At 41.3% G+C, this 26090-nt stretch overlaps 1 protein-coding gene across 1 annotated transcript; it reads left to right on the plus strand.

The window, feature by feature from the left end:
- The first annotated feature begins 285 nt into the window (after positions 1–285).
- Positions 286–25799, plus strand: LOC128133468 (uncharacterized). Its single transcript, XM_052770928.1, has 2 exons — positions 286–827; positions 25742–25799. Exons 1-2 carry the CDS (start codon positions 286–288, stop codon positions 25797–25799), a joined length of 600 nt encoding a protein of 199 aa, XP_052626888.1.
- The last annotated feature ends 291 nt before the right edge of the window (positions 25800–26090 follow it).

Consider the following 26090-nt stretch of genomic DNA (forward strand, 5'->3'; position numbering starts at 1 on the left):
CCCAGAAAATGCAAAAGCAGGGTAGTAAGTCAAGGTATGAGTATAGGACGTCTTCAGGGCGAGAAAAATATGTTGATATGCTACAACTGCAAAAAGCCAGGGCATCATTGGAAGAATTGTAGGGATCCCCCTGCGAGTGCAGTACCTCATATTACTTCTGTAGTTCCCGTCTGCTATCACTGCAACAAGACGGGACACAAGAAGCCTGAATGCCCGAAGTTGAAGACTGGTAAATGAGACAGGGGTACAAATCCTACAATTGCATCATCCTCTAAGGGAACCACTATGGTGACACGAGGTCGTGCTCACCAGATGACTGTGGAGGAGCCGGTGATTACAACGACAGTGACAGACACTTATTTGCTAGATTCCAAGGCCGATGTTGTTATGTTTGATAGCGGTGCTACCCATTCTTTTGTATCTCACACGTTTATTAATCGTTTGGGGCGTAATATCGGAAAATTGGCTCACCCAATGGTTGTCGATGTTGTCGACAACCGCACTATTTATGTCACCGATGTTTATCGGGGTTACACTCTCCAGTTTTCTGGAGTTGAATTCCCCATTGATCTTATCCCTATTGCGATGCGAGAGCTCTGCGTTATCGTAGGCATGGATTGGCTTGATGCGTTTGATGCGGAAATCCACTGTCATAAGAAGCAAGTTCGTGTTCGAAACCCTAGAGGTGGAGAACTTATTATTCAGGGGGACATTCCCCGCCTGGCTATGGCTTCTTGCTCTTCTGCTATAGCACTAGACGACGTTCCTATCGTTTCCGACTTCAGTGATGTCTTTCCAAAGGAACTCCCTGGCTTGCCACCTATTTGGCAAGTGGAGTTTCGCATTAATTTGGTGCCAGGTGCGACTCCGGTAGCGAAATCTCCTTACCGCTTGGCACCACCTGAAATGAAAGAGCTCCAAGATCAACTTCAAGAACTAAGTGATAAAGGGTTTATACGGCTAAGTTGCTCACCTTGGGGTGCTCCTATTCTCTTTGTGAAGAAGAAAGATGGATCCCAGCGAATGTGTATTGATTATAGGGAGCTAAACAAGCGCACGATAAAGAATAGGTACCCGTTGCCACGTATTGACGATCTTTTCGATCAACTTCAGGGAGCACCTTGGTTTTCCAAGATTGATTTATGTTCCGGTTACCATCAGATGCGTGTTCGTGAAGAAGACATTGAGAAAACAGCATTCCGTACTCGATATGGGCACTTTGAATTCGTAGTGATGCCTTTTGGGCTCACCAATGCACCCGTAGCGTTCATGGATCTCATGAACTGGGTGTGTAGCCTGATGCTTGACCGTTCGGTCATAGTGTTCATAGATGATATCTTAGTCTATTCTAAGAGCAAAGAGGAGCATCAGCAACACCTTCGGGAGATTCTGGAAACTCTGGCAAGAGAAAGGCTTTATGCTAAATTTTCAAAATGTGAATTTTGGTTGGAAGAAGTTCAGTTCTTGGGGCATGTGGTAAACAAACAAGGTATCAAGGTCGATCCAGCCAAGGTTGATGCGGTTAAACAATGGAAGATTCTGAAAACACCTTTTGAAATTCGCAGTTTCTTGGGTTTAGCCGGTTATTACCGGAGGTTCATTGAAAATTTCTCTAAAATCGCCTTACCACTCACCCGATTGACCAAGAAATCAATGAAATTCGTTTGGGGCCCGGAGCAGCAACTGGCGTTTGATGAGTTAAGGAAACGATTGTGTGAAGCTCCGATTTTGGCCTTACCTAATGGGGTTGAGGATATGTTGGTTTACTGTGATGCATCGCTTCAAGGTCTTGGTGCCGTGTTAATGCAACGAGATAGGGTGATAGCCTATGCCTCCCGACAGCTGAAACCCCACGAACGAAACTACCCCACTCATGATTTGGAGCTTGGGGCTGTTGTTTTCGCTCTTAAGATTTGGAGACACTATCTCTATGGAGTGAAGTTTATCATATACACTGACCATAAGAGTCTAAAATATTTGTTCGAGCAGCGGGATTTGAATATGAGGCAGATCCGATGGTTGGATGTGGTAAAAGATTATGATTGTGAAATTCACTACCACCCCAGTAAAGCTAATGTGGTAGCTGATGCTCTCAGTCGTAAACAATATGCCGAATCGATTCGAGCTAAGTGTCTCCGGATCACGATGGTGTCGTCTTTGTTAGATCTAATCTGGGACGCCCAAAAGACGGAAATACTGGAGGAAAACATCAGGCGTGAGAAGATTGGGAAAGAGTTGCCTAAGATGGAACGAGACGGGCGGGGTTTGCTGACTCGCTACGGTAGGATTTGGGTTCCATATACCGGGGGAAATCGGAAAACCCTAATGGATGAGTCTCATAAGTCAAAATTTTCTATCCATCCTGGTGCTACTAAAATGTATCGGGACCTTCATGAGGCTTACTGGTGGCATGGAATGAAGAATGATGTGGCTCAATTTGTGGAAGAATGTATGACCTGTCGGAAGGTCAAGGCGGAACACCAGAAACCGCATGGGAAGTTGCAACCATTGGAGATTCCTGAATGGAAATGGGAGCATCTAACCATGGACTTCATTACAAAACTTCCTAGAACTGCCCGAGGATCAGATACGCTATGGGTGATTGTTGATCGTTTGACTAAGAGTGCTCACTTTCTGGCTATAAAGGAGAGCTCATCGGCGGAGAAATTAGTCGAGATCTTTGTTCGGGAGATTGTCTCATTACATGGGGTGCCCATTTCTATCGTCTCCGATCGAGACACCCGATTTACCTCTCGGTTCTGTAGGAAGTTTCAAGAGGAATTGGGCATACAATTACATTTTAGTACCGCCTTCCATCCGCAGACAGACGGGTAGAGTGAGCGGACGATTCAGACCTTGGAGGACATGCTTAGGGCATGTGCGATTGATTTTGGGGGTAGTTGGGATGACCATCTACATCTAGCTAAGTTTTCTTATAACAATAGCTATCACTCGAGCATTAAAATGCCTCCATATGAAGCCTTGTACGGGAGGAAGTGCAGGACGCCCGTTTGTTGGGGCGAGGTTGGGCAGAGGGTACTTGGGAGTACCGATATCGTGCTACGGACTACGGAGAAAATCCAAGTGATTCGGGATCATTTGGTCACAGCGAGCAGTCGTCAGAAAAGTTATGCCGACAAAAGATGCCCCAATCTTGAGTTCCAAGTGGGAGATTATGTGTTGCTTAAAGTCTCCCCCTGGAAAGGTGTGATTTGATTTCGGAAGCGGGGAAAGCTCGTACCTCGATTCATTGGACCCTACAAGGTCATAGCCCGTGTGGGGAAGGTGGCTTATCGTTTAGAGCTTCCTGACGAGCTTAGTCTAATTCATAATATGTTCCACGTGTCTCAGTTACGAAAATGCGTTGTTGATGAGACCGTTGTGATACCACAGGAGGACATACAGATTGACGAGTGTCTCAATTATGTTGAGAAACCAATCGCTATTTTAGAACGAAAGACGAAAGCTCTTTGCAACAAGACTATAAACCTGGTTAAGGTGCAGTGGCAACATAGGAAGGGTTCGGAATGGACTTGGGAACCGGAATGCGAGATGCGGACTCATTATCCGGATCTGTTTCTAGGTTTTGACTTCGAGGACGAAGTCCGTTCTTAGTGGGGGAGAGTTGTAACGCCCTGGGTTTTCTCGGTACGTTTGGTTATTTTAATTTAATTATCCTTGTAACCTTGGGTTAATTTATTTAACCAATGTATGATTTCTTATGTTATTGGACTCTTTTGATCATCTTGTAAACTCCTTTTATTGAAGTCCATGGGCTATGGGCCTATTTGGAAAGTCCATCTAGTTAATAGTACTTAATGTGTAAATTGAATCATTTGGAACACACACAAGGAAAACACTCTAAACCCTCCCTCTCTCTCAAAAATCGTCCCTCTCACTCTCTTTGGGATCAAGAGCAGCCAAGGGGCTGTTTGGAGCTTAATTCTTGTTCATTTCCAGCCTTGATTTGTATTGGTATGAACCTCCTTATCCTTTCTTACAACTTGATTCATAACCTTGTTCTAGTTTTATGATTTCATCTTCACCTCTTCTCCTTCTTATTTTATTTGTAATTGTATTTTATACATCATCTCAAGATCCTATCTTCACCCCATATATGGTGGATGATGGATCTAGGGGATTACATGTGGCAAAAGATCATGGAAACCCTAAAAGGGAGAATGATGATTTTATGTGCTTATGTTTATTTTCATGTTGATTATTATTACATCCTTGTGGATAAATGAAATCCTAATGATCCCTAACCCTTTTTAGTACTACCATTATCATGGGGACTGAATTGGGATGATGAACACATCTTAAAATGTGTTTCAAAAGGAGAAGGGTGGATAAGCCAAAAAGGAATCACGGGTGGCTACGATTCTGTTTTCCATCAGATCTGTAGTCATTTTGTAAAACTCATATCTGGAGTTATAGAACACAAACGGACCCCAAACCAGTTCCAAAAGTTCACAAATTGAGTTGGATAACTTTCTTAAGAAGACCAACCTCACTGATAAGGGCTTTATCTATGTGAAAGGATGGCATCTTTGCTGTTAGGTCTGATCCGGGTCTGTTCTGATATGTCATTTTGTTTTCATCATTTCTAAGTCTTGGAAAAGGATCCAGAGTGATTCCAAGTTTCTATATGTTCCTTATATTATGAATTTAAGATCTGGAGAATATGGGGTGTTATTTCCAATTATAAATTGGTTAGAATGGATCCACACTCCAGGTCAGTGGGCAGTCACCAGCTTTTGCTAGTGTTGTGATTGTCCACAATGTGAATTTTATATCTGGAGTTTGAGAGATGTTTTTCATTCAATTCCAACTCTGAGACTTTCACTTGTATGTCCTTTACTTCTCTTAATTTTCTTTTGGACGAATTCTACTCACAAGTTGGGTAGAATTGGCCAACATCACTTGACTGTATTGTTGGAGACAGAAGTGATACACCATTTTGTAAAATTCATATTTAATTCATATTTTGGAGTTAGAATGAGTTCTTTATAGTTGTGGAATCCAGAGCAATCATAGTTTCCTATAAAATTTAGTTGAAGCTATGTTTCTGTTTTAGATTTTGGAGTAAATCCGTTTTGAACAGCAGGTCTGTTTCAGAGACCTTGCTGTGATTACTCTTTTCTCAACTCATAGCTTCATTACTTCTCCTTTCTAACCTTTAGTCCTTCTTAGGTGAGGTTTTGAAGTTGCTCAAGCTTGGTAGCATTATTTGATATTTAGCCATCCTTAATACTCACTCAAGGTGAGTTCTCTCACACCGTTGTATTGATGATTGTGTTTGCTAGTTAGCTCGTGTGTGATTATTTGAATTTATTATAAAAGCATGCTATATAAGTATTGTTTTAATTCGTACATGTGCACTGTATGTAACTAATTATGGATATGGGGACACCACCAAAGGATACGGATTTACCGGTGCGGTGGGTAGGTAAGATCACCAATGTAATACTCTTCGTGAGGTGCGGTGATTAGGGCCAAATGATACGGGATCTTCCCGGTGCGGTTCAAACCTACAAGTCCTTCTCGTAATATAGACATTGATTCGTTCTTTGCCTTTATCATTATAATTGGAAAATGGATTAGGGCTAGTAAATATGAATGTTAGTACAATGTCTGTGTTTGAATTCACTAAGCTTCGTGCTTACGTTTTTCCCTTATAACTTTTCAGGTGTTAAGATTAAAGAGGCTAAGGCTTGACATGGAGCATCGGGACATCGCTACTAGTTATTTTGTTGGGACCTTATTATTATTATTACTTCCGCACTTATTTTATATGATTATTAAGTTGATGGATTATGTTATGACTATTTCAGTTGTTTTAATTTAATTTAAGATGGGTTTTAAAAGTTTAAAATTTTTGCAAAAAAATTGGGTGTCACATCTGTTGAAGCAACCGCCTGGTCTCCTCCATCTGATGATCCAACGTTGTTTGAATCATCATTTTTACACTAACCATTGTCATTGGCTCAGGTGCTACTGCTACAACATATATTTGTTCAATCACTGGTGGTTGATTCTTGTTTTCATTTGTGTTTCCAACTCCACTTCTTGTTCTTGCCATTTTTATCTATACACCGAATAAGGTGAAATTAGATCATCATTCACGATAGATATTATAATCCTCCATATCACTCCGAAACGTTTACATGCTAGTTCTAATATCGTATACGTACGCTTAGAATCCTAAACACATAAGGTTTTTCCCGATCCGGTCGATAACAAACCATAGATGCGAACAATTAATATCATATATGGCAATATATAACATTTAACGCATAAAAGCATATTAGGCACCTTTCCTAATACATACTAGTGCTCATGTCTAAAATATAATAGACACACACCTCACAATCTTCACTTAGCATTCTAAGTTTAAGTCTAGAAATCCTACAAATTCCTAGTTTGCTTAAACTAATGCTCTGATACCAACTGTGACATCCCCAAAATCACGGCCAGAAAAGACCAGTTTAATTTATGCTTTTTAAATAATCTCATAGTAATCCTTTGATTAAAAAAGTTGCGGAATTTGTTCCCAAAACGAAATATGATAAAAATAAGATGTCCCAGAGCATTTCCTAAAGAAATGTATTTTCAATGTATAACAAAACTTGAGATGTCATGTTCCGATAAACAGACCAAAAGCATAAATATTTCAATACATACCTTACAACAGTTATTTACAACAACATGTCTATAATCCAAAATATCCTGAAAAATCATCCAACTTATGCTCTGGCTCCATTACCTGTAATACAAAGAAAATTGAGTGGGTGAGGCCTAGGAGCCTGGTCAGCATATAAGGTTTTCAACCCACAATAAATAATTATTTTAATTTCATCAACCAAAAATAACCCAATTACCAATTCCCGTTATTCTCACTTTACATACCTAAACACCTTTCACAAGGGACATAGTCTAAGAATATTTCATCGGGGCGACAACACATGCTTCGGGGGTTTCCCAACAATATATGTCAAATAAGGCAACCACGAGGGGGATGGAGTATACAATTGAACACTAAGTTCACAAACACCTACAGGTGGCGAGCCTGCTAGCGTTCCACATGACTGTCTAGAAAAGTCCGTGGTCGTCATCTAAACTCCGCTAGATGACTGAATTAGAAACAATGACGAGATCTCTCATCATTATTATCACATAGCAACTTAATTTATCTACCCATGTTATACCCAACACACACACACACACACACACACACATATATATATATATATACATTTTAGATTAAATTACACGATTTGGTCCCTTACTTATTTTTTTAACTCGGAAAGTCCCTATTGTTTGTTTTTGTTACGCGTTTGGTCCCTACTGTTTGTTTTTATTACGCGTTTGGTCCTTGTCGTACCTAAAAAGACTATTATTTAAGTAGGGAAAGATGGTGTGGTAGATAAGATAAGGCGAGGGGTGGGATTGGGGGTGTATTTATTTAAATAAATTAAAAAAATCAAGAGCAAAATAGTTTTTTTAGGTAATATAAGGACTAAGCATGTAACAAAAACAAATAGTAGGGACCTTCCGAGTAAAAAAAATAAGTTAGGGACCAAACGTGAAAATTAGCCTAAACCATAGGGACCATTCGTGTAATTTAATCTACATTTTAAATCATTATAAACATGTATAAAAACATTCATTCAACATCATCTCAATTAAACAAACAACACATATACACATAACACGTATTCTATAGGAGATACTTCATATCTATGTGATAGAAGAAAGGAAATATGCACTGACTTCAAATAAACAACAATATATAAACATATATTACGTATTTCATAGTAAATACATCGTATTTATGCATTAGAAGAAAGTAAATACACACTCACCTGTTAAGACGATGGTCGAACAACGCCTCACCTCTTAAAATAATCTTTTGCGATGAAACCGGGATGTTTTCTCCAAAACCGGGCTTCACGCGGTCAGAGTTTCGGCTCGGGAATTTTACTTCTCGGGATCTTCGGGGCTTCGGGACTTTCTTCGGGTCTCGGGATTAATAACGGGGCTTCGGATATTTCTTGCATGCAAAACGAGGCAAAAGCGAGAGAGAAGGAAAGAAAATGAGCAAAGAACTTGGCTGCCCTCGACTTCTATTTATAGGGTGCTAAAAATTGGATTACGCTGGGCGTAATCTCGGAGTACATCTCGGAGTACGCTGGGCGTACTCGGTCTACAAGCAGTACGTTGGGCGTATAAAGCTCTACATGGGGCGTACGCTTCAGATCATACCGGAGTTGTCATGGCTTACGTATCCGAGTACTCGAGTGATGGGTCAGTTCGACGTGGCCCATGCCGGTTCATGCATATGGGTACGCTAGGCATACTCCATTACGCTTGGCGTACACCGACATACAAATCTTCAAAATTGCGTAACTTTCGCATACAAGCTCCATTTTTGACGTTCTTTATATCCACGTGTAGGTGAGACTAGTCTCTACAACTTTCATTTAGACTCTGTCGGCTAATTTTGAATTTATTTTTATTATTTATTTTTAGTAGGTTGGGACATAAAAACTCCATTATAAATTCATAACTTCTTCATCCGACGTCCGTTTTCGTCTGTCTTTTTACCTTTGCACTACTATCAACGAGATCTTCGATTCTCGTTTAGATTGTTTCGGCTAAAAATCACTCGATCTCATATTTGAGTTTTGGGCTGCACACTGCTAAGATGAAAGTTCGAAAAATCATAACTTCTTCATACGAAGTTCGATTTGGGCATTCTTTTTATGCACACTCTCGGTTTAACGAACTCTACAACTTTCTTTTACATCACTAAGGCTAAATATCACTCTATCGTAAATTCACATTTTACATCATTCAGCGTTGTGCCGGTTCTGTCGCGAAACTTCGACAGATCATAACGTCTTCGTTATAACTCAGATTTCGGCGTTCTTTATATCTCCGGAATCCTTGTTTCGACCACTACAACTTTATGTAAAATATCGGGTTTATCTCACACTTCAAATTTTTACGCTTATTTTTATTCTTAACTCAATTAAATCACACAATTAAGCAATAACCACATAATTCACATAATATCCAGATAATTCATATTTATTACTTCAAAAAGAGTTACAAAGGTTAACCTAGACTATTACATCAACAAAAATACCTAGCCTGGAAATGTGGATGTTACATTCTCCCTCATTAAAAGTATAATGATAAAAATAAATTACCTAAACCTTTATTAAATTCTCAATCTTAGTTACTTTAGGAAAAATGTGAAAAATGGTGTTAACCCATGAAATTACACTTTGCTCCTTGTTAAGTAGTTAGGGGAGCGCGTGTGGATACCGACACACTAATCTGGGACTGACAATGTGTGGCAAAGGGTAGCTTGGTGTTAATCATAGATCAATGGAACATGTGTGGTTAATCGGCACATTGATTAGGTGATTTGTAACATTGGGTGTACCAGGTTAATTTGCGTGGTTATTCACACCTTGTTTGTGATCCTCGGCATCCCAGTCACAAACTTGAAGGGCACAATCGAGATTTAAACGTGCCATTGAAAAGTTCAATGAATCTAAAAGATCTAGGAATTTCAAACCAATTAAAACTTAATAAACTATTTCCGTTTTCATGGTGGAAATTGGTAAATTGTCATTTACCTACCTTCAAATATTTTACAATTGGATTACGACTTCCATCTTTCACAATTGTAGAATATTTTGTATGGTCCTAGCCTTAATATTTCGTTTTGGGTGTTATATTAAGGACTTAAATCAACTAAACTTGAATTTCTCCTGTGTAGATGTCTAGTTCAGAAGATTATGGTCTTCCCGAATCCTATAGAAAAAGCTTTCCTTATAAAGATGATATTCCATAAGATGATCAAGGTGAAAGATTAATCCCTTCTTTGTGGTGTAGTGGAACTTCACATCCTCCACCTCCTCCAATAATTCTCCCCAACCTACAAGTTCAAAGACTTGAAAAGTTCTAGGTCACTTAATCCTTACTTGCAATGAAACATCACGATGGAAGGTTTATGTGTACTCACATCCTGGAGATGAAGTCACACATTGACAGATGAGAGTATTGGTTGTCGTTGTCTCGAGGAATTTGGTTGTTGACTAGGTTCTTCAATCACTTCCTGAGTCATATAGTGAGTGCATTAAAGATTACTATATGACAGACCGCAACATGACCCTTATCGATCTTACCTATATGCTAATTGCGGTTGAATCAACAATGATTTGGTGCAATTGTAAAGCAAACTTGATTGGAAGGTCGACTCCGCAAACTTCCATGGATATTGACAATGGTAACATTGGAAGTCCATAAAAATTTTCTCTTCCCAGTGGAAAGGGATCGGCCATGGTCAAGTCATTTGACCAAAAGGTAAAGAGAAAGGCTAAGTCTGAGATAGTCCCATGTATTATTCCCAAAGAATCCATGTGTTTCAGTTTCCAAGAGAAGGGGCATTGGTTGCGAAGCTTCCCTAACTACCTGAAAGATCTAAGAGAAGGTAAAGTCAAAATTTTGACTCTGCTTCAGGTAAGTCCACTATCTAACTCTATAAGTTCCTATTTAGAGATTCTTAATACATGATGTAATGTAATTACATTTTGATGTTTTGTAGGCTCGAAGAAAAGAAAGGAAGTTTAAAGGAAAGGCATGCGAAGTCTGATCACGAAGAGATGCATTTTCGATCGCATGGTTTGGAGATCGGATTTTTGAGCTGCTGTTTAGAAGTTATGATAGACTGCTTAGAAATTTGTAATAACATAGTTTTCATTTGTACTTGCATTGTAAGGAAAAGTTTTTATGCATTTTATAAATAAATATAATTCTGATTTTATCATGTTTTATATTTATCCTTGCAATGACTTGTGTGCAAATTTATATTTGTATGTTCTAGCAATGTTGAGAATGGTTTGATTCTTTCTTTTGTGATAGTGTCAAAATTTACCAAATAAGGAAATATTCTCATCATCCAAGTTTCAATTAGATAGAAACTTGGAATCATGCAACTTGTATTGTATGATGAATGAGAATTTTCGTCTTTGGGAAATTAAGACTAATTCCTTGTTCACATGTATATGTGAGTCAAGTGAAGGGCTAGGAGATCAGGTACACTTGGTTGTGCATTGTTCAGGTCCACAACAAAGAAGAATAAGACTATTCGTCATGATTTACTAACGTTTTGTAAATATGGTTATGCTTACAAGATTAAGTATAATTCTAAATCATTGAGAAAGTTTCAATGTATAGCCGAATGAATCAGAAGAATCAAATTGGGAAGAAAGATAAAAGTTTCTCCAATCTAAAAAGATGGGATGTAACAGTCCGGATTTCCAGGTATCTTTTATTCGCATATTTTTTTGGTGTTTTGTGAGGGGACTCGGCGAGTTGGAGCTCGAACTCGCCGAGTAGGGTCGCGGTTCTGGACGCGGGTTCGCGCCTGGACTCGGCGAGTCCAAGGGATGGACTCGGCGAGTCCGTGCTGTTTGATGAAACCCTAATTTTCCGGTCCTAAGCTCTATTTAAAGGACCTTATGGCCCTTCATTGCAGTCACCTTGATCCTTGAGAGCACCAAAGCAGCTAAGGGTTCCTGTGAGTGAGATAAGAGGCTATTGTTCACCAAATTTGTGTGTATTTGCAAGAAAGGAAGGGGGAAAGTCAAGCTAGAAGAGTTGGGAGCTTGGATCTACTTCCATTTCGCTAAGGGAAGCGTCTTGAGGTATCTTTCAGAGCTTATTTCCATGTTTTTGTTGAGATGGTCAAATCTAGGGTTTCTTCTTGCCTTATTTGCTTTGTAATTGAAGTGTGAGAGGTCCCATGGAGATATGGTACCTAGATCTAGACCTTAGCAGGTCCAGAAAGTCCCAAATGCTATGCTTTATGTCCTTCCTTTTGGGTTGGAGACTAGGGTTGCCATATTAGAGGTCATTTCCCCAAAAAGAGCCTTGTAAGTGTTGCATGGTAGCCAAGACTGTGACTTTACGTGATAAATGAGCTTGGGAGGGCCATATCTATGAATGTATGGAGCGGATCTGACCTTAGAAGCAAGATTGAGTTGATCCATGGCATGTACTCGCCTAGTCTGAAGAACAGACTCGGCGAGTAGCATGAAGATTATCCTTAACCACTCAGTGAGTGGTCCTGCCGAGTTGTGTTGACTCAGTGAGTCACGGAGAGTTAGAGAGGGTTTGACAGGTGGACTGAGTCGAGCTGGAACTCGTCGAGTTGTCCTTGCGACTCGGTGAGTTGAGTCGCGGTGGCCCCGCGATTCATGACCAGGTGGAACTCGTCGAGTCAAAGGAGTACTCGACGTGTCAAAAGAGAATCCTAGAGAGAGTTGGTGAAAACGCTTAGACTCGCCGAGTCGCTGTAGTGCACTTGCCAAGTCCGGTCAAATTGATCGTTGACCGTTGACCAGAATTGACCAGTGTTGACTTAATAGAGACAGTCAACCTTAGTGGTAAAAGTATTAATTAGAAATATATGATGTTATAGGGGGATTATAGCTCGGGGGTTCGAGCACGAGTTATCGAGATATACAAGGTGAGTCTTCTCACTGTACAGTACCCGGAAGGGTTTGACTGTGTGACCGGAAGGTCGAATATGATATGAGATATATGCATTATGTGTGATAAGTTAATCGTTATATGTGCCATGTATGATATGCTTGATATGGGCCGGAAGGCATTATGTTATGGGCCGGAAGGCGAATATGTTATGGGCCCGAAGGCGTTGTGATGTGGACCGTAAGGTTGACGTGGGTAGGACCGGAAGGTTTACCCAGTCGGGACGGAAGTCCCCTGAGACACATGGACCGGAAGGTCAGGGCCTGGAAAGGCGTACGTGCGTAGGTAGTATTTTGGGGAACTCACTAAGCATTTATGCTTACAGTTGTTGTGTTATGTGTTTCAGGTACTAGAGAGGACCGTGGGAAGGCGCCGACATGATCGGACACATACTCAGGTAAACTATTTTTATGATCAATGTGATGTTATCGGTCGTGACAATATTGTTTACATTGGAATTTAAATTATTACTCGATGTTTTGATGTTCTTAAAAATGAAAAATTGGTTTTAAAAATTTACGTTGTTACAAGTTGGTATCAAAGCATTGGTTTGAGGGATTTGGGTACAACCAAAGAAGAAGGAGTGTGTACGGTCAGCCAGTGCCCGAACGGTAAAATCCCCAAAATACTCTTACAATATGAGTTATGAGATATGATATGATATGATACGCATGCTAGTAGACTAGGTATTCATATTAGGACTAGAGTGGCCTGATCTGTGATGCCTTAGTCTAGGGAACCCTACTTCTATGAGGTGCTTTGAGAGCGAGTGAGTAGCTAGTGCATGGCCAGAATAGAGTACTTAGGATCCGGGGTTTGGGGAGGACGACTTGGGGTGAATGCTGATGCGGTGTAGTCGGTAGAATTGGGCCCGTACTACTGAGGACACCGGGGCGGTGTAGTCGGTAGTATTAGGCCCGTACTACTGAAGACACCGGGTCAGTGGGCAACCCAAGTAAGAATCCCTGGGTATCGGAGACTAAGTAGGGCTGCGTTATCGAGTGCGATTATGCTCGATAGAGTCTCTGATATTTTTATGTTGTATTTCAGAGACATCATGGTTGGACCACGCCACAGACCTGGTGCGAGTAGTGTGACTGACGAGGAGCTTCGTCAGATGATTCATGAGGAGGTGGCTGCAGCGATCCGGGCTGAGATTCCGGAGATGTTTGGGTCTATTAAAACCACACGGATGGAGAAATTTGATGAGCGGTACGCCGCGTTAACTGAGGCCGCAGCCGCTGCAGCTACCGCAGCTGTGGCTGCTGCCAGACCACAGGGAGGTGACTCGTTGCTGTTCCGGGAGTTCAGCAACACGAAGCCACCTTAGTTTGACGGGACGCAGGATCCGATTGCTGCGATGAGATGGATTGCAGATATCGAGGGATGCTTCTACACTTGCTCATGTCTAGAGCATCTGAGGGTACGGTTCGCCTTGAACCAACTCCGCCTGGGAGCAAAGGATTGGTGGAACTTCGTGACGACGAACTTCACTCTGGCAGACGTTTCAGATGTGACTTGGGAGAGGTTTATCACTATGTTTAGAGACGAGTACGTTCCCCCGGTGGAGAGGGAACGGTTGGTTCAGGAGTTCTTCACCCTCAAGCAAGGTAATGATTTTGTCACAGTGATCACGCGAAAGTTTCATGAGAGGGCGATATTCTGCCCCGAGCAGGTGTCCACGGAGCAGGCTCGGATGAGTCGTTATTTGGGAGTGCTGAGGAGGGATATCCGGGAGTTCGTATCGAACTCGTCATATCAGAATTTCGCTGAGCTTCAGGCGAATTCCAGGAAGCGTGAGATCGATTTGGAGACCCAGACCAGGGAGGAGGCCGAGTCTCAACGGGTGGATCGGCGGCCGGCTTAGTCTCAGTCGGCAGCCAAGCGGACCAAGTCCGCCGATTCGAGATCCGGAGGTTAGAAGGGCCGCACTTGCGGAAAGTGCGGCAAGAGTCACGAGGGGGCATGTCGATCGTGTTCTTGCTACAAGTATGGAAAGGAGGGGCACATTGCTAGGGATTTCCCCAAGGGATTCATGGTTTGCTTTCATTGCAACCAGACCGGCCATCGGAAGGCCGAGTGCCCTGAGCTTCGCCAGGGATCTATGCCTGCTGCCAGGGTTACCGAGACTCGGCCAATAAAGGCCGAGGCTCGGAAGGCTCGTGGGAGAGCTTTCCAGTTGACTGGAGAGGAGGTCCGCGCGGTGCCTGATGTTGTAGCCGGTATGTATTCTTTCATGTATTTACTTTTATGCTGAGATATTGTGCTTATATTATGATATGCGTAGGTACTTTTCTTGTGAATTCTATACCTGCATTGGTATTATTTGACTCGGGTGCGAGTCGGTCTTTTGTATCGTTGGCTTTTAGCCAGCACATTGGTATTGATCGGGAGGTGATGAGTCGATGCCTGCGAGTTTCTATAGCAGATGAGAAAGCGGTATACGCCACTGATGTGATTCGAGGATGCGTGCTCGAGATTTTTGGGGTCGAGTTCCCTATAGACTTGGTTCCTATAGCTATGGGGGATGTCTGCGTTATCTTAGGCATGGACTGGTTGAGTAAGTTTGGGACAGTCATTGACTGCGAGAGGCAGCTGGTGACGATTCGAGACCCTAGTGGGGGAGTGCTTATGGTTTACGGTGAGGGGACCCGGTGTGGGTCGGCGTTTTTTCGGCTGCCAGGGCAAGGCAGAGTTTACAGCAGGGCTGCAATGGATTCATAACCTACGTGATGGATACCCGAGTGGCCGCGAGGAGGCCCAATTCGATTGATGACATTCCTGTTGTATGCGAGTTTTCGGATGTGTTCCCCGAAGAGTTACCGGGTGTGCCTCCGGAAAGGCAAGTGGAGTTCCGTATCGATTTGGTTCCGGGAGCGGCGCCCATCGCCAAGGCGCCTTATCGTCTCGATCCACCGGAAATGCAGGAGTTATCCTCGCAGCTTCAGGAGCTGTTGGGAAAGGGGTTTATTTGACCGAGTAGCTCACCATGGGGAGCGCCGATTTTGTTCGTCAAGAAAAAGGATGGTTCGCACCGGATGTGTATCGATTACTGGGAGTTGAACAAGTTGACGGTTAAGAACCGGTATCCGTTACCTAGGATCGACGATCTGTTCGATCAGTTGCAGGGGGCATCTTGGTTCTCCAAGATAGACTTGAGGTCGAGGTATCATCTGATGAGGGTTCGGGAGGAAGATATCCAGAAGACTACTTCCAGAACTCGTTATGGACATTATGAGTTTGTGGTGATGGCTTTTGGTCTCACCAATGCCCCGACTGCGTTCATGGATCTTATGAACCGGGTGTGCCGGCCGATGCTGGATCGGTCGGTGATCGTGTTCATTGATGATATTTTGGTGTATTCAAGGTCTAGGGATCAGCATGAGGAACATTTTAGGGAAATTCTTGGGGTATTGAGATCAGAGAGGCTGTATGCCAAATTCTCCAAGTGTGATTTCTAGTTACGAGAGGTCCAGTTCCTCGGGCATCTTGTTAACCAGAAAGGGATATTGGTCGACCCGGCCAAGATTGAGGCGGTATTGAGGTGGGAGGTGCCGAGATCGCCCACTAAGATCAGGAGTTTTCTGGGTTTGGCTGGATATTATCGCAGGTTTATCAAGGATTTCTCCAAGATTGTTGTGCCACTTACTAGGATGACCCGGAAGGGTGTCGTGTTTTCATGGGGACCGGAGCAATAGTCATCATTCGAGACGCTTCGTCAGAAATTGTGCGAGGCTCCGGTGCTCGCACTCCCGGAAGGGATGGAGGATTCTGTGGTGTACTGTGATGCATCTATATCGGGTTTGGGGGCGGTGCTTATGCAGAGGTGTCATGTGATAGCGTATGCTTCGAGGCAATTGAAGCCTCATGAGTCGAGATATCCCACCCATGACCTGGAATTGGGGGCTGTGGTGTTTGCCCTAAAGATCTGGTGGCATTATCTTTATGAGGTTCGGTGTACCATCTACACGGACCACAAGAGCCTGAAGTACTTGATGGATCAGCCAAATCTGAATATGCGACAGAGGAGGTGGTTGGATGTGGTGAAGGATTACGATTATGAGATCCTGTACCACCCAGGCAAGGCTAATGTGGTAGCCGACGCATTGAGTCGTAGGGCGGAAAGCGCCCCGATCCGAGATATCTGTATGAGGTTGACGGTAATGACCCCGATTTTGGATACGATTCAAGGAGCTCAGGCTGAGGCTGCGAGACTAGAAAACCAGAAGAGGGAGCAGGTTGTAGGTCAGGTATCAGGATTCGTCACGGATGGTCGAGGGCTTATGACTTTTCAGGGTCGGATTTGGGTACCATTTGTGGGCGGTGCGCGTGCTATTTTGATGGAGGAAGCACATCGATCAAAATTCTCGATTCATCCCGGGGCTACGAAAATGTATTTGGACCTAAGGAAGGAGTATTGGTGGCCCTGTATGAAAAGGGATGTTGCATGGTTTGTTGAGAGATGCTTGACTTGTCGGCAGGTCAAGGCCGAGCACCAGCGACCGTACGGTAAATTACAACCGCTAGATATTCCCGAATGGAAGTGGGAACAAATTACCATGGATTTTATCACCAAATTGCCGCGGAATGCAAGGGGAGTCGATGCGATTTGGGTGATCATGGATAGATTGACGAAGAGCGCTCATTTTCTAGCGATTAGCGAGAGCTCTTCTGCGGAGAAGTTGGCAGAATTATACGTGAGGGAGGTGGTATCGCGACATGGGGTTCCGATGTCGATTGTTTCTGACCGTGATGTGCGTTTTACTTCCAGGTTTTGGAAGAAGTTTCATGAGGAGTTGGGTACGAGACTGCATATCAGTACCGCATACCACCTGCAGACGGACGGACAAAGCGAGCGAACGATTCAGACGCTTGAGGATATGCTCCGAGCATTTGTTTTGGATTTCGGAGGGAGCTGGGACACCTATCTACCTTTAGCAGAGTTTTCGTATAACAACAGACATCATTCGAGCATTTCTATGCCACCCTTTGAGCTGTTGTATGGGCAGAGGTGTCGCACCCCCATCTGCTGGGGTGAGGTAGGGCAGCGGGTGATGGGTAACACGGAGATCGTACTCCAGACGAACAAGCAGATTCAGAAGGTCAGGCATAGGTTGTTGACCGCTCAGAGCCGACAGAAGAGTTATGCGGACAGACGCCGGTCCGAGTTTGAGTTTCAAGTCGGCGATCTTGTACTCCTGAAGGTCTCTCCTTGGAAAGGAGTGATTCGATTCAGGAAGAGGGGCAAGTTGGGGCCCCGATATATTGGTCCTTTCCGTGTGATCGCGAGGGTAGGCCGGGTAGCCTACCGTTTGGATTTGCCAGCAGAGTTGGGGCAGATTCATGACACTTTTCATGTTTCGCAGCTGAAGAAGTGTATAGCCGACGAATCGGCAGTGGTTCCATTAGAGGATATTCAGGTAGATGCGAGTCTGAATTATGCCGAGAGACCAGTGGCCATTAGAGATCGGAAGATCAAGGTTTTGAGTAACAAGGAGGTACCCCTGGTGTTGGTTCAGTGGCAGCATCGGAAGGGTCCAGAGATGACCTGGGAGCCGGAGCGTGAGATGCATAAGCAGCATCCGGAGCTATTTGCAGAGCGAGACTTCGAGGGCGAAGTCTAGTTCTAGTGGGGGAGAATTGTAATAGCTCGGATTTCTAGGTATCTTTTATTCGCATATTTTTTTGGTGTTTTGTGAGGGGACTCGGTGAGTTGGAGCTTGAACTCGCCGAGTAGGGTCGCGGTTCTGGACGCGGGTTCGCGCCTGGACTCGGCGAGTCCAAGGGATGGACTCGGCGAGTCCGCGCTATTTGATGAAACCCTAATTTTCCGGTCCTAAGCTCTATTTAAAGGACCTTATGGCCCTTCATTGCAGCCACCTTGATCCTTGAGAGCACCAAAGCAGCGAAGGGTTCCTGTGAGTGAGATAAGAGGCTATTGTTCACCAAATTTGTGTGTATTTGCAAGAAAGGTAGGGGGAAAGTCAAGCTAGAAGATTTGGGAGCTTGGATCTACTTCCATTTCACTAAGGGAAGCTTCTTGACGTATATTTCAGAGCTTATTTCCGTGTTTTTGTTGAGATGGTCAAATATAGGGTTTCTTCTTGCCTTATTTGCTTTGTAACTGAAGTGTGAGAGGTCCCATGGAGATATGGTACCTAGATCTGGACCTTAGCCGGTCCAGAAAGTCCCAAATGCAATGCTTTATGTCCTTCCTTTTGGGTAGGAGACTAGGGTTGCCATATTAGAGGTCATTTCCCCAAAAAGAGCCTTGGAAGTGTTGCATGGTAGCCAAGACTGTGACTTTACGTGATAAATGAGCTTGGGAGGGCCAGATCTATGAATGTATGGAGCGGATTTGACCTTAGAAGCAAGATTGAGTTGATGCATGGCATGGACTCGCCGAGTCTGTTCTTCAGACTCGGCGAGTAGCATGAAGATTGTCCTTAACCACTCAGTGAGTGGTCCTGCAAAGTTGTGTTGACTCAGTGAGTCACAGAGAGTTAGAGAGGATTTGACAGGTGGACTGAGTCGAGTTGGAACTCGCCGAGTTTTCCTTGCGACTCGGCGAGTTGAGTCGCGGTGGCCCCGTGATTCATGACCACGTGGAACTCGTCGAATCAGAGGAGTACTCGACGTGTCAAAAGAGAATCCTAGAGAGAGTTGGTGAAAACGCTTAGACTCGCCGAGTCGCTCTAGTGCACTCACCGAGTCCGGTCAAATTGACCGTTGACCGTTGACCAGAATTGACCAGTGTTGACTTGATAGAGATTGTCAACCTTAGTGGTAAAAGTATTAATTAGAAATATATGATGTTATAGGGGGATTATAGCTCGGGGGTTCGAGCACGAGTGATTTCCAGGGTTCGCGAGTTATCAAGATATACGAGGTGAGTCTTCTCACTATACTGTACCCGGAAGGGTTTGACTGTGTGACCGGAAGGTCGAATATGATATGAGATATATGCATTATGTGTGATAAGTTAATCTTTATATGTGTCATGTATGATATGCTTGATATGGGCCGGAAGGCGAATATGTTATGGGCCCGATGGCATTATGATGTGGACCGTAAGGTTGACGTGGGTAGGACCGGAAGGTTTACCCAGTCGGGACAGAAGTCCTCTGAGACACATGGACCGGAAGGTCAGGGCCTGGAAAGGCGTACGTGCGTAGGTAGTATTTTGGGGAACTCACTAAGCATTTATGCTTACAGTTGTTGTGTTATGTGTTTTAGGTACTAGCGAGGACCGTGGGAAGGCGTCGGCGTGATCGTACACATACTCGGGGAAAACTATTTTTATGATCTATGTGATGTAATTGGTCTTGACAATATTGTTTACATTGGAATTTAAATTATTACTCGATGTTTTGATGTTCGTAAAAATGAAAAATTGGTTTTAAAAATTTACATTGTTACATGGGAGAGTACTTGAGTATCGTGTTTTATGATCATCTTAATGATTATGAAAACCATATCACAATTGATCCTCTAAGGACACCTTAGTGCATTCGTATGGCTAAGAAGAGGAATCATGAAGTGCTGAAATGGTTAAATCAAGAATATGAGTGATACTTCATTCCAAAATCAAGTCTTAGAGTCATACTCCAAGATTGTGCCTTGAGTGACATATCTTAAGAAAGTTTATAACACTCATCAAATGTAGAGTAAAATGTTTCTTACATTTAAATTTGGTAAGTTGTGATGTCTTGGTAAGGACAAACACCAACTAAGACCAACTGTGTGAAGTGTTATTCTTGATAAGAATTTGCACTAACTCTTGAATATTTGTTTGTCAAGATTGTATCTTTACAAGAGATTTTTATATGTCAATAGGTCAGTGGGAGTCTTAAAGATCTTGACAAGTTTCAAGAACTAATCAAGAATAAACCTATTGTTAACCACTAGCACAAAACTTGAGGTTTGTAACCTATTGTGTTGACATATTCTTGTTTCCATGCCCATTCCAGTTGAAGTTGACTATGCATGTGAGTTCTATGAGTTCTTATTTTTTTGCATAGGGCAAAGCACCTTGGTCAGTGACAGCTCATTGATTAATAAGAGTGATCTGCTGAACAACTTGGTAAGCCCTTGTGCTGCAAAGTGGCAAGAAATTCAGATTGAGTAAGTTCAGTCCATATGAGGTAGATTTTGTCACTAACCTTGTCTTGTGATTATGGTTATGACAAAATTCACATGGATATGAACACATACACCATAAAATCGAAAAGTGTCATATGGTTTCTCTCCAACTCATGAAAATGAGTGTGAGGAAACGCTTTCACTAAGTAGATTTTAAAGAGATAGCAATTGCGATATTTTCATTTTCAAATTCGATTATGATTACGGCATCCATCTTCATAGTTCGAATTGTAAGAAATGGAAAAATGTCTAAACATTCAGAAATTATTGTTTTAAGTTCTAGAATAGTTTAAACACACATATGAGCTTTCTAATAAAAGGTGTGTGAGCTTAGATAAAGGCTTATCGAAGCATCTCGTGTCAGAAATCTGAACTTTGGTAAGAAAGTCAATAAAGTGTTGATTTCTAGAATTCCAGCTGATTTCTAGATTCATGTCACAGCTAGTGGGAGCATAAAAGATATTCATGTAACAAAATAATTGTTATGCTAGTGGGAGCATTATTATTATGGTAAGTGTTGCAAGTTAGCAATATTAATTATAGAAAACAGATTTTCAATTCGCAAAGTTGTAGAGTTGAAAAGTTGTTTTGCTATAATTAAGGGAGAGGAAATTATACTTCATTTGAATTCTAAAAGTTTGGATTGACATTTTAATCAAATTTAGTCAAGGATTTATATGAATACCATGTTGAAATGTTTGAACATTGAAAATTCTATATAAGATTTATATGTTCTGAATTTTTTAAATGCCTAGGGCATTAAGAGGGAAAATGGACTGGAACTGGATATGACTAAAATGGTTAAGCAATTGTCGAGGACAATCTGATCTTTACCAAAGATTGGTTGCTTATGGACAGTTCGAAGTATAGTGTAGATTTTGGAAGGACCATGTTGACATACTCTGAGAAGAGGTAACTCTTGTTCAGAAATGATAGTCAAAATGGGAATATATAAATGTTTCCATAACTGGAAGTTATTCATTAAGTCTATGTAAGATTAGAAAACTTAATGCAAGAAGGATGTTCAAAGGAATGTACTTTGAATGTGAGACTTCGTTTCCATGGAATTACTCTCCATTGGAATGCTTTGTAATGTCTATTGCCAAGTCTCTGTAACTTTTGTGCGTAGTCATTACAAGAGGATTATTGCATATAAGGTTAGAATCTAACAGATTACAATAAGTGACAAGGACTTGGTATTCTCAAACTTACGGTAAGGATTTGGAAATGTGAAATGAGTGTCGTTGGAAATGTTTACAATTGATCTATTTCACAAAGTAAGAAACATAGACAAACATAGTATGCATGCTTGGAGCATGGGATAACTATTGTTTTATTTCAAGTATTAAGTTGATTATTCGAAAAATTATATAATGAATAATGAGTAATCAATATGGAGTTTAAATAAAAGAAGTTTTAATTACACACAAAAGTTTTGGGGTCATATAGGATTAATATTATTCTTGTGTTTCACTTTGCATGTTTTGACTTCCAGAATAATAAGATTATTAAAACTATCCACAGTCGATCATATGTTGGAAGTAAGTATGAAAGAAGACTGTCATGAGTTGGCTTGTAGATTGTCTAAGGCGTTAGGCATAGCAATAGTTTTCTACACCATTCACGAGTACTTCTGAAATAAGATTTGAGTATTGGATCAACCCGCGTTCACTTGAATCACTTCATGGAATTTATCACGAGTGATCGTGAGACGATAGCATCATATAAGTCTTCAAACCTACATATATGAGTTGTTGACTATGAGTTGGTTCTACATTGATAGTACGAAAACGGATCGGTAACTCGATGTTATAAAACATGTTGTTGTGTATGATTCAATTAATAGTTAGTACAAGCGTATGAGTCAAAGTTTATTTGTTCCCTTTTATCCTAAGAGGATTAAAAACTGATATCTTGGGCCCCTCGATGATTCTGTTTTGACTTATGTGTCGGACCTGATCATAACTAAATTGATGTGTTCAGTTATGTTCTATGTCAGACGAATCGGAAATCGGGAAACAAACTGCTGGACAAGAAGTATGACATTGTTCCATGTATTTGTCTAGCTGATATCTTGAGAACAGAAGAGTATATGATCCCTTATCTAAATGATGCATCATTGATTGGGTCAGAGCTGATAGCAACTTTCGAAAGCTTACGATTGCTAAGTCGGATCCTGAAGTCACATTGGCAGCTATAGTTATTAGACTTATCCAAGTGGGAGACTATTGTATTTGGTTTCTAAGCCCATAACTATAGTTGGGATGTACTTATCCCGATAGTAGCATGGTCCTTTTTGGGTTGCCTTCGCCAGTGCAATCTGATAGGATGGATTTTTTAGAATAAGGTTATTTATGATTTATTAATATATTACAAGTCTAATATATTAGTATTATTTAGTTAGTATTGATCAAGAATTAATTTGGAATTAATTTTGTGATCAAAAGAGACTAATTAAATACATGGGGTTGATTATGTAAATCAATGATTATTGTAATGTGGGCTAATGGTCCATGAGTATATAGTTGGGCTAAACCAATAAGATAATCCATGGATATTCCATAGAGGTTAACCCATGGAGCATAAGAATGTGAAAAGTCATGGAGCATTAGGGTTTACGAAGTGTAACCCTAGCATTTGCCACATTATAAATAGTGACCCCATAAGCCAAAATAGGATAGACACTCTTTGGAGTCAAGTATCTTATTCTGTTAAAGCCTCCTCTTTCATATTGGCATTTGTTAACCAATAGAGGCATCATACTTGAGGTGATCAAGCTTTCAAAGGTCAATAACTCTACCCTACTCAAGAGGTAAGCATCCAAACCAAGTTTTATGTTATATAGCTTCAATCGTATGCTAGCTAGGGTGAATGCTTTGGAAAAAGAAAATGCATGTATAAATTAGAGAAAACATAGATCCAAAGCATTTAGGGTTGCATGTGCACCATAGGAGTGTTATAGTGCTCAAAACCCAACAAATTGATTGTTTGAAAAATGCAAAAGAATTTCATAATTTCTAATGCTTTTTTACGAATTTTTCATTCAAATAACACACTCTATTTGAAACACACTTTCTAGATTCGTGGAACCCATAAATAGTAGTTTGTCTCTCTCACCATCAGTCCTTTACTCGTGTTAAACAGGGTAACAATATCTCCTACCCATTTCCATGGATTGTACGAAAATTTCAGGCAAGTTCACTATCAAGCTAGCAAAGTTCATGTTTGGTTTAGCCATCGACTTACAATATCTCCTTCCCGGTGCTGATAAGGCGCGCTCCTTTAAGCTTGATCCAAAAAAAAGGGATTTGACAATAATAGCTATCAGGAAAGTATCGACAGACATCCTTTCGAGATGCTCTATGAGAGGAAGTGTCAGACCCTGATTTGTTGGGGAGAGGTTGCTCAGCGATTTATAGGGAGCATAGTATGCACACAGGTTGAAATACACCCTAGGGCGTGGCCCACTTTTAATGTATGGTATGTGGAATTTTGAGGAACTCACTAAGCTTTGTATTTACGCTGTAAGTTTAAATATTTTAGGTACTTCCAATAACAAGGGAAAGGAGCTACCCTAATTACGTTGCATCCCCCAATGATTTCCACACTACGAGATTTTAGGATTACTTTGATATTTTTATGAAAACAATTTTCTCATGCTTTGGATTATATGACTTGTGATGTTTATGGAATGGTTTTATTTATTTTAAAATTTAAAATTTTTCCCTAGTCTTTTTCGACTGTTTCATGAAAGTTACATGTGTGTTCCAGAAGAACAAAATAAAGATCCAATATTTGATTTTCTCCTACAAAAATATTATCAAAAAAACAAATATTTAAAGCCTTATAATTAATTTCACATAATAGAGGTTCAATCTAATCATCCTATGTAGAAGAATTTTTTGAAATGTTAAAGTATCTTAAAACAAAAATGGTCAATACCAAGCTATTAAAACAAAAAAAAAAATGTGAGAGTTATCATACCCTTATCTTCTAGTAAGGTGACTTCACTAAGTATGACCTCAACATAAGTGTCTGCAAACCAAAATTTGTCTGAAACAAAAAAAAAACAACATGATGAAGACTAAGTGATACCTACCATCTTCCAAACATCAAAAACCTTCAAAATGAAGGTGCATCTTATTTGGGGTATTCCATCCAACATATGGAGTGCTTAGCCTTGGTCTTCAAAACAAAATATCCATCACAAACAAACAAAAACTTCACCGATTGGGTTAAAAGCTTACCTGCTTCGGGGTGGTTTCAAGGATTTTTAAAGAGAGAACGAGGTGGTGCAAGCGTGAGTCCTGTGCTTCCAGTAGTATAGATCTCTACTACTATTCACACCTACTCATACTCGTCCCAAGTATTGTCTCCCAGTCCCCAAGTCCTAAAATCACAAAAGAATTTAACACATACTAATGTGTCCAATTAATCATTAAAATTCTCCTAGACTCTACTAGGACTTCTTCCTTGCGTATCTTCAATCATTAATTCTACTTCAACTCGGTTGGTGATGGAAATTCCAGACGATGGGATAACTTCAAGAATTACACCAATCGTTCCATCATCTTGCCAATCGCAGGTGTACTTCAGACGTATCGTACTCCTTTTAACGTTCCGTTATTTTATCAGACATATTCTGAAGGAAAGATACCACTCTTACGATATCCTTCGATAGGTGTCATTCAACACATCAGATAACAAAACATGGTTTTATATTGATTCTTGAAACTATTACACAAAAGTTCAATTTCACCCTATACTATGACCCTAATAGGCTACACTTCCTGATACTAGCTATACCTTGATACGAAGTCTTCATCGTTGATTCCTCGCTTTATCATCTGCTTCGTCAAGGACCATTTAAAATGCTTCTGCCTTTTGCTGTGGCAGTACATTTGGTTTTGCTCCCTCATTATTCATTGGGCAGTCCCTAGATAAATGCCCTTCTCCTCGGCATTCATAACACACCCTTTTTTTGGATACACACTTGTTGGCATAATGCCCTGTCTTTCCACACTTGTAGCAAGTCACCTCCTCGTCGCATCTATCAAAATGTTTCAGTGGAATATTTGGCTTTGTAGCTTCTTCCCTCATTGGGCAGTCCTGTTTGAAGTGCCCTTCCTCATTATATCTGTAACATACCTTTTCGTTGAATGTACATTCATTGGCATAATGTCCATGCTTTCCACACTTAAAACATGTCACCTCCCCGCCACTTTTTCTTGAGTTTCTCTTTTTTCATTTCCCGCACCGTTTTTTCTTTGTCTCCTCTTTTTCTAGACTTCGAGAACATGTTGCTCTTGTCAGACTTTGAAGGCCCCTCAAATTTCCTCTTCTTGCCAACTTCAACCTTGTCGGCGATACAACCATTG

This window comes from Lactuca sativa, chromosome 4 (genome assembly GCF_002870075.4).
Source record: "Lactuca sativa cultivar Salinas chromosome 4, Lsat_Salinas_v11, whole genome shotgun sequence".
NCBI classification, from domain to species: domain Eukaryota; kingdom Viridiplantae; phylum Streptophyta; class Magnoliopsida; order Asterales; family Asteraceae; genus Lactuca; species Lactuca sativa.

What these genes read in the sequence shown, in the direction of transcription:
- LOC128133468 (XM_052770928.1), top strand. Translation starts at nt 286, where the DNA reads ATGGTGACACGAGGTCGTGCTCACCAGATGACTGTGGAGGAGCCGGTG. An exon ending in CCTGGCTTGCCACCTATTTG is followed by an intron (nt 828 to 25,741) that starts GCAAGTGGAGTT and finishes CCACACTTGTAG; the next exon opens with CAAGTCACCTCCTCGTCGCA.